At 43.3% G+C, this 10,014-nt stretch overlaps 1 protein-coding gene across 2 annotated transcripts in view; it reads right to left on the reverse strand.

Annotated features, from left to right (window-relative positions):
• tnfsf10l (TNF superfamily member 10, like) overlaps window positions 1-9,435 on the reverse strand; it is a 48,477-nt gene extending 39,042 nt beyond the window's left edge. For both annotated transcript variants that reach the window (XM_031850752.1, XM_031850751.1), the window contains exon 1: window positions 9,114-9,435. In XM_031850752.1, the coding sequence (XP_031706612.1) occupies window positions 9,114-9,338 (225 nt within the window). In that variant the 5' untranslated portion in view covers window positions 9,339-9,435. The remainder of the gene's footprint in view (window positions 1-9,113) is intronic.
• Between the last annotated feature and the right edge of the window lie 579 nt (window positions 9,436-10,014).

The following is a 10,014-nucleotide window of genomic DNA, read 5'->3' on the forward strand; positions in this document are numbered from 1 at the left end:
ACAGGAGGTGCATATTTAGCACATTAGGCGTGTGTGTGTGTGTGTGTTTTGTCTTGGAGCTGCTAAATCTGAAGGAATTTCAATAGCTTTTGATGGATAGTTTTTAATCTTTGCAATATTGTATGACAATTATGTTGGCATTTGGTCCTCAGAAACTCTGGCAAACTATGTTAAAATCACAAAGCAACCTTCAGAAAATATCTTCATCTCACCTTTTTTCCGCTTGTCGTCCCCCCCCCCATTACCCAAACCAAACGTCTCTCCTTGGACCGATTGGACAAGTTCCAACAGGGCAACGCAGCTTGCCTCTCCTTTGATACGACACACACACAGAGAGTTGGGAGGATTTGGTTTCCATATGATGGGAGCCACATGGGGCTCCTACAGGGGAGATCTGAGATGAGGAAGGACATTACACTGTCGGGGGTCAACACACAGAAGATCCACGCTCCAATTTACGTACATTATATCTTTAACCATCTGTTTCCTGGTAACACCACCCAATATGCAATCATTGAGGCTTATTTACTGAAACTGAATCATGCGTCGGCTCCAAGTTCTGTTTTTGTTGAATAAACCGACAAACTCAATTTCAGGTTCATACAGACCACACTGTTTCTGATAAAGTTGTTGGAATAACACAAGTATTGTGAGACTGGTGCAGCAGGTTTCACTGAACTAAGAAATCTCTACTTCCTGTGGTTTTATGTTCAGCTCAATAATAGTTTCATCTCTTTCCTCCTTTTCGTCTCACTGTCATTCCAAGTCTTGATTTCTGAACCTTTCTTTCTAGAGCGGAGACTGACTCTGACGTTTTTACGTTACATTTTTAACGCTTTATCCCGTTAATAGGAGTTTATCTTACCGGTTGTACTCGTCTTTCACCATTTCATCACAGCGCTTTTGGTTTTTTGAGCGTGAGCAGAAAAAAATAAAATAAAAAATCCAGCAGATTCAAAACAGAAAGCTTTCAGATGTACAGTTCATTACTTCACTACTGGGTGTCATCAGCCGGAGACGGTGACTAACAGAAGCTGACACGAATATGCAGAGCACAGACATTCAGCTGACTCAGCAGTCAACGCGCTATACAGATATCTAAAGAAGTGAAAACAGGTGCTTACATGTGCACAGAAGGTTCGGCAGCACCGATATCAGTCACCGCATGTAGCAGAGGTCCATTAGCGCCCCAAAATAGTTAATCAGCGCTTTATAGCCATTTTGACTGAGCAAACAAGAGTGATAACACAGAACCAGCTGTTGGCACACACACACACACACACACACACAGCTGTATCCACATTATAATGAGCATTCCAACGCGGAAACACAAATATCCGGTTTTTTCACGTGTCAAGCTGCTGAACCAAGGTCGCGTATGTGTGGATCTGCCGTCCATCAGATGATGTAATGCACAGCAACAGACTCCTCTCCAGTCCTCGTTTATTTATTATTTTACTTACAAATGATCTCTCTCTGTTGCAACTCTCTATCTTCCACCACTTATGAGACACTTTGTGGTGAGGAAACACCATGTTTGCTAACTTTTATTACCTCATTTGCTAGAAATCTTGTCTCGGGGGTGTGGGGGGGGGTTTAGAGATTACTTAACGGAGAGAAACAGGAAAGATTGGGAGCAAAGATGATGCGCCCAAAGGTTGCAGATTAAGGCTCAAACACATAATAGCTGCAAGGATTTTTAGAGCTAAATTAATTTCTGCTTGTCTTGGGTGCTGCGTGCTGCATTTAAAATGACTTCTAATTTAAAATGTGAAGATATTTTGCTAAAAAGTTAAAGATAATCTTGTTTCCTGAGATCTTACTGTTGGTTTTCTAAGAGTCGTATTAAAGGAATAGTTCAAGATTTCGGGAAATACCCTATTTTCCCTTCTTGCAGAGACTTAGTTGAATAGATTGATACTGCTTACGTGTCTGTAACACTAGCACAGCAGCCAGTTAGCTTAGCTTAGCACAAATAGTGGAAAAGACATGTTTAGTTAAAACTTTAACTTCTTAAGTTCTCGACTTTCCCCTTAAATATGTTTATCTTTTAGAAAACACAGTATCGTATCATATATATTCATAACACTTCACTTCAACTATTATTCAAACCCAAGATGCCAACAGCTGTAACATGTATTCAAATGAAAATATACTGGATTTCACATATTTACTTGAAATTGAGGCTGACATATTTGGTCTTTTCGGAGACTTTGGGGAATTTGAAATTTAGAACTAACGGTTTAAATCCTGCTCCGCTGAACGACACGAGTTTGCAAAAAATAGGAGCCACAGAAGAGTTCATCAGAGTTTAAATCTATAAGTATTCTGATTCACCATTTCCTCTCAATTTCACACAGTTTACCCATCACGAGGAGTACTTCTCAGCTTGTGAAAACATTTGGGTTATGTCTTGTTTGGCTCCAACAGGAGCTTTCAAATGTTTGGAAAAAGCTAAAGAAATGTAGGATCCAGTTTAGGATTTAAAAGTCTAGAAGTCTAATTAAAGAACCTCATCTCCATTTCTCATCATCATCATCATCACGACCGTCTTTCTCATCATCAAAGACACAACATCATGAAGGAAGAAGAGCTTTTTTTTAGCAGGAAATCGAATCAGGACGTGTCTATTTGTTGGTTTACATGACATTGTCTGACATGTATCAGACAATCGGAGAGCTTCGCCCACCAAGCTTAAGGGGATTCCGCAACACATCATCACTCCCAACTCGTCAAATACCGACGCTTCACCGTCAGTGCTCCTAAGATCCAAACTATGATGCTCTAGGTTCCCCTTCTAGCGTTGCTAGAACGACGTCTAACAAACCTACATATCCTGCATTCAGACAGGCCAATCACAACCCGGTATCTCCATAAGTTTATTGTCCAATCTTTGAACCGCACCAACAACGAGTGAACGGTCTGTTAGCACGTTAGCAGAGCAGCTGCAGAAACAACAGGTCTGTGCGTGTTTCTGCTATGACGAGTGTTTACAAGCAACTTCTGCACGTCACGCCCAAATATGAAGAGCCGAACTTAAGACTGGTTCTGCCGAGCAGGTTTTGTGATTGTTTTTTTCCAACTCTATTATTATTTTAGCAACAAAACTACGGAGATTGTCCGAATGTGTGACTCCCAAAGACTGACTTCAGAGTTTTATCTTTTACATCTGCAGAACACCTTTGAGCCGTATTGCTCTGATAGTTGTAGCCTTCTTATAACGTTGACTCTAATATGAAACACTAGCGTACATTCTGTTTGTGTCACTGATCAGAGGAAAGAAACAAGAGCCTGTTAATCCACCTGAATGCATTTATTTAGTCTCATTTATAAAGTAGTTAACATGTGTTTGTGTTTTCAATAAAACATGCATAAAACAAAGCAGTTTTTTGGTGGAAATGGCAGTAAAAATAATGACCTATTGTAAATTGGATCGCAAAGGTTTGTCATTTTTAATAAAGTGTGTCCCCCACTGCTCGAGCCAACATGTCTGTTACTCTGGGATTACTCAGTTGAGTTTTGTCAGTTTTGGCCTCGTCATCTTCGTTGAGTCATGAAGGCAAAATAAGGCCAAATACATGTCTTTCACCTTCTCCCATTAACCATGCCTTGTTCTTTTTGTGTGTTACACCCATATAAACACCTCGTGTAACTTTGGAGAGCGGCCCAGGCCCTGTTTAGATGCACACACACGCACACATCCACTGCCAAAGAATAACTCCTCCACTCCTATCTCCATAAAAAGCAAAAGAAAAGAACTGCTTGTGTGTCGCCCCTGAAAAATTCGTCCTCCCTCCCCCAAGAGCCCTAAAACTGTAACTCGATTCTCCGATTTGGACTTGAACCATAACACCAGAGACTGCAGGGGGGGGAAAAGACAGGGAGAGAGAAGGAAAGAAGGAAGGTGTGATGAAGAGAGAAGGCCGAAAGATGTGTATTTTGGCAACAGAGTCTGGTGATGTAGGTTTATATTAGAAGCTTTAAATTAAATCAAAATATTTGCAGTGTAGGATATGATTTGAGCCTAAATTGGTATCTGATGATGAACACACTGAAAGACCCCCCCCCCCCCCTAAAAAACACACTTTTCACTCCCCCCCCCCCCCCCAGCACACGTAGCCACTCTTGCTATATGACATCCATTGATCCTCTAATAGTAACGCTGACCTTCACCTCCACCAATAAAACCTGATCCAGTGTGAAACGCTGGGTTAAATATACAGCAACAGGCCTATACTGTTCTATACTGCGCTATAGGAGGTAGCGGCAGACATTTCTTGGCAACAACAGCTGAGGCCACACAAGAAGGGAGGACTGAGAAATGACTGTGTGTGTGCGTGGATGGAGATGACCACCAACACTATTTTCTAGCAGGTATCTTTGCCTGTGTGCAGACGTTTAGGTTCAGCAGGGAGCTTTTCTTATGATGTTGTGTCACAAGAAACACGTAGGCAGCAACCGAAAAAGCAGCGGAGGTCATGTGAGGCAACTCAAGTAATATGAGGCCCGGTGGTTAGAGAGTGATGCATCGATTCTAGCTGAGGGACATTTGTTGCATTTCATCTCTGTCCTCGTGTTTCCTGTCCGGCTCTTCGTCAGGCGCTATCTTTATAAAGGGAAATCCCACAGAGGAATCAAAGCAACATTTGTTTGCAGACATCAACACGTACACGGATTGTTTTTTTTCTACTTTTAACTCTTAAATAAAGGGGATTTCTGTCTTGATTTGACAGTTACATGTAGAGTTAAAGATGAAATACGGAGGGTGACCATAGACTGTATATAGGAAGTAGACGTATTCACTGTGACGTCACCTATTGGTTTTTGTGGACTGCTGTTTTTGAAGCCTTAAGTTTGGCATTTTGGCCGTCGCCATCTTGGTTTTTAGCAACCACAAGTGACACCAGAGAGTGGAGCTAAGTACAACTGAAGGAAGACATTTCTAGGCGACCAACATGTTAGTTAACGTTCATGAAGTGAAAACACACTGTGAAAGTGGTAGAGACCTGTCAATCACTGTGTAGCCCCGCCCTAAAGCATCCCCTGCTTTATGGTCTGTTTGACTCTAAATGGACCATAATGTACTAAATGAACATCATGCTGTACTGAAGAAGACTTGAAACTAGAGATTGAGACCATAAACTCATGTTTACAATGTTTACTGAGGTAATAAATCAAGAGAGAAGTAGAGTCATTTTCTCATAGACTTCTATACAACCAGAGGAGTCGCCCCCTGGTGGACACGAGAGAGAATGCAGGTTTTGAACCGGGGACGGTGCGATTACAAATGCCACCTTTGGAGGGCAAATGTCTGCTGGATATCTAGCTGTAAATAACTGTATATTTTGACTATCAATGAATCTGCTAATTGCTTTATTGATTAGTCTATTAATCATTTTGTTTATAAATCATCCCAACATGAAGTCTTCAAATGTCTTATGTGCACCAACAGTCCAAAACCCCAAGATGTGTAGTTTACTATCCTGTACAGCAAAGAAAAGCATAAAATCTTCATATTTAAGAATCAACTACTGTGTTTAGTGACTTAAACGAGTTTTTGATTAGCAAAAAGTTGCAGTTTAATTTTCTGTTGATCGGCTGTTAGATGAATCAACTGCAGCGCCGCCTTTTATCTATAGCGACTTTGCTTGGATCACTTGCAAATGTACCGGCTCCCACTGAAAAACTGTGCAGAAATGATCCACGAGAGTTCAGTCTTGTTGACAATAAGCGTTCAAAATGTAATTATTTCGTTGTCAAAGAACTGAGGCGCTCTAATAAGGCTGGTTACCTTATCTAGCCTACTTCATAGTGTTGTAACTTCACCGAACTCTAACACCTGATCCAAAGTAAAATCTGTTTCTTTGTGGACCTGACAAATTTGTTCTATGTCTGGAGGTTTTCATGTTATCACAAAGATAACAGCATACGATCACACACGTAAAAACACACTTAAATCACACTAACACAGATAGAAAAGACCAAAAAATTGACTTTTTGGGGGTGGCTAAACGGACCACACACCCTAAGAAACATCCACAGTAAGCTCAAACTTCTTCTGTGTGAGTCAGACCACACACACACACACACACACAGACACACACACCGGGTGTATTGTTGCATGTAGGGGTGAGTCAGCCTGTCTGTGAACCCAAACAATAATAAAGTGGACCAGTGAAGTGTGAGGAATGGAATGCCAATCACACACACACACACACACAGAAAACCCCCATTTTAATGCAGATTAAAAGATGCAACATATTGCAACTGAAACACAGCTGATATAGTTTCATCTCTTCAGACACAAAGATACATAACAGACAGACGGGCTGCAACTAATGTGTATTTTACTGATTAATTCATTCGTTGTCATTGGGAGTGTCGTAGCGGGCTAACTTGTGTATAATCTAAACAGACTTACGGCAAATCGCGGACTCCCTGAGGTGAGGATTTGCGGTAACGACTAAAACGATGATTGACAACTTTGTTTTGGCTCATTTTCAGTAACCGGTGTAGCATTAAAGCACGGTGGAATTAGCAAGCTAGCTAAGTAGCTCGTGGACAGCTGACTAGTAAGCTAATTCCACCATGCTTTAATGCTACACCGTTTACAATGAGCCAAACAATGGGCCGCTCTCCTCCCAGCCAGCTGCGATCACACTTTATGGCCCCACTTACATGTGTTGTCACCATGACAGCTAACAACAATCACCATTGTCTTTTGTCCATTCTACTCCTGTTCTATCATTGCAGCTAACTGCTAAGTTTTCCTGCTCTTACCTCGAGAACATAAACCATCTGAATGGGCTCCTTTTGTATTTCCTGTTGCAGTGTTTGTTAATGCTTCAGCGAACAGGAAGTTAAACTTGGACCAAAGCAGTTGTCCTCGCAACAGAACGCCAATGAAAAGGTCTATTATTCCTCCAAACGGGACATCGGTCTTGAGTTCACTGTCTCTGCTAGCCAACTGTGAGATGTGACTCAACTACTGGGTTTAATTTGGCCTCTGGAGTTAGAAATGCAGAAGCATTTGTCAATTTCACATCGAAATAACCAGTTTGCACAAACAGCCTCATCCAGACACGAGAACCAGCGGGAAACATCCAGCCTGAGCTTCTGCATTGAGGCTACATGTGTTTGCTTGTTTTGTTTGTGAATGCAGCAGCAGCCGAGGCAACACCGGAGCATTCCTCATTGTGCCCCGTTCATTTGTTCCAAGCATCTTTTTTGTCTCCACCGCTCCGGCGTTAGGGGTGGTGACTCCACTGCGATTCAAAGAACAGGGTCCTGTTTCCAGATTTAAAAATAGCTGGCCTTCGCTTGAGAACCGGGGGATTCCCAAATCCTCGCCATGCAGACGATACAGCTCAGTGTTTTCCCCTTCGTTCTCCCTCCAGTGTCATCCCTAAACTATTCCTGATGCGATTTCCTGCCGGCTTTGACGCGTTGAAAAAGAACTCAAACCCAGAGATGGAGCTGTAACTTAGCCTTTTGACCTCCCTAATACATCTATGTATTCACTCATGACCTAATGCAATAAAGCATGTACAATACATTTCTATAGCTGGCTCCGCTGTGATGCACAGGATTGTTGCTTTCATGACTGTAAGTAAATTGGAAGCAGGCAAGTTCCTCTCGTGGCAGGACAGTCGTGTACAAAAAGAAATTTTGAATTTCTGACGCAAAAAGGTCTAATGCATGATTTAAAATCAGTTTTCATCCTCTGTGTGTTCGCACTCACATCCGAGACAGATGTTAACTTGCTGTTGCTCAACTTAACATGCATAAATCCTTTCATTAGTTAAGAAAAGTTTCTACTATAGTTTGCTATTTATGGCAGTGAGTCATGTATATGCAACCTGTATTTCTGTCTTCTTAACACAAAAGCATCTATTGATGGTCTCGCCAAAATGTCCAAAAATGTGATGCTTTCAATGCACAAATGTTCCATCACACCGAGCCCCTGATGGCTCACTCGCTTTCTGGTAAAAGCAGCAGCTTAGAAAGCTTTGAATGTCAACACAACACCCGCTGTTTTGATTGATGCAAAAGCCTCTGAAAGAAAACCTCGAGTATCATGTGTCTTCCTTATCCTTAAATGGGAAAAACGTTCGCCTTTTCCAGCCGCCACACGATCCGTGACAAGACTGTTGAAGAGATGCTCAGATTTTGATGCACTCATGTGGAGAAGAGGCACAACCGGCTCCCTCTCCCTGAGCAGGAGGAGTAGCGTTACACTTTATTAAACTGGCCTCTCGCTGGGACCCGAGCGTGGCTTTCAAGCTCCATCCACCGTCGATTTGTCAAAAAGATCCAACATGTGCACTTCCAGCGAAGCATCGGGAACCATATGCAGCACCTCTTGCTGTTGACCTCAACCTAATCGTTCAACTGTCTGTGTGTGTGTGTGCCTTTAAATCACAGTAACTGTTCCTTAAATCCATAACAGAGGATGAGGATGAGCACAGTGACGTTACAGTGGACTTCTGCCTCGCTGCACTGAACCAAAGCTGTGGAAGCTGCTGATTTAATTTCGTGTTTTCCTCCCTAACGGGACAACACTCACGTGCACATCTGCAGTGCCACAGAAATTCTCCCGCGGCGATAGCAGCTCTGATTTATAGAGTGCAGCAATCAAACCTCAGCTGTGCAAATGTTGCAGCAGAGGACTTGTTGCTCTGGAGGTTGTAGAAATATATTTAGAAAGTGGATAAAAAAGGCTTGAATAAAACCCCAGGAGGGTGTTATCCCACCTCCATCACTGACCTGCATAGTTCACCTCTGCACACAACATCTGCAACCTACTTAAAGTCAACCAGCACTACTTTCTACCCAAATGGCTCCAATATGTTCACTTAAGCACGCGGTTTAGACCCGTTTAGTTGGATAAACGCTGCCGGCTCATTCCCTCTCGTCTTTTGTGCTCGTAAACTCCGGATTGCATTGTTTCACAAATTCAGTCACGCTGAGCTGTTGTCCGCGTGAGAGCGCGGGGACGAAGTTTCCACACATGAAAACGTCCCTCACGCAAAGCATGTATTTCTCACTAAATCAGTGCGCAAAAGAGCGCATTCTCTGCAGGGTTACAGCCCTCTTTAACAGACAGCTCTTACCTGCGATATGGACATGTTCAGGTAGAGGAAGAGCCCCGTGGTGGAGGCGATCTGCAGCACCACCACCACGATCACCACCATCGCCACCCACATCTTGGACGGCGCCTCCCGGCGCCTCGTCCCGATCGGCCCGCCCGGCCCGCCGGCCGGGACCATCATGTAGGTGGTGGACTCGCTGCTCACCGATCTGAAATAATCCTGCTGCTGTGCGCTCGGAGTGGCCATGGCATTCCCGGACGCATGAGCAGACCACAACAACAAAAAAAAAAGATCCGACGGAGGAGCCAAAAACGAGCGACAAAAAAAAAATGTGGAGCACAGTTAGATCTCCATGCGTCCGCTGCTGCCGACGATGGGGCTTCTCGTGAGGAGCGAGGAGAGGAGGCGCGAGCGGGCCGGAGAGGAGACGCACGACCTGGAAGTTTAAAAAGTTCGGATCTGTCCTCAGCTGCTGCGTAAAGCGGAGGTTGAACCTCTGCGTAAAGCTGCTGAGGGAGGCAGCGGTGGACTGATGGGCTGCAACCGGCGGGAGAGAGCAGCAAGAGGGGGCTGGCTTAACCTCTTCATCGCCCTGGAGCTCTCTCTCTCTCTCTCTCTCTCTCTCTCTCTCTCTCTCTCTCTCTCTCTCTCTCTCCCTTTCTCCCTCCCTCCCCCCCACACACTTTCAGTTTCAACAGTGCTCTCTCGTGGGGCACTAATGCCACACGTTGCCAAATCAGAACATTGATAAAGCAACAGCAGATAGATCATTTAAAGGGACATTAATATGTTTTGTTCATTATTTGTCCCATTGGAAAGTGACTAAAAAAGACAGTTAATATCTCTCAAGTTATATATATTTATTTTGTTGGTGAATAGAGATGTCTTTGTCTTCCTTCAGAATATGTAATTGCAAAGTAGA

Source organism: Anarrhichthys ocellatus, unplaced genomic scaffold, assembly GCF_004355925.1.
Source record: "Anarrhichthys ocellatus isolate YVR2014 unplaced genomic scaffold, GSC_Weel_1.0 scaffold11, whole genome shotgun sequence".
NCBI classification, from domain to species: domain Eukaryota; kingdom Metazoa; phylum Chordata; class Actinopteri; order Perciformes; family Anarhichadidae; genus Anarrhichthys; species Anarrhichthys ocellatus.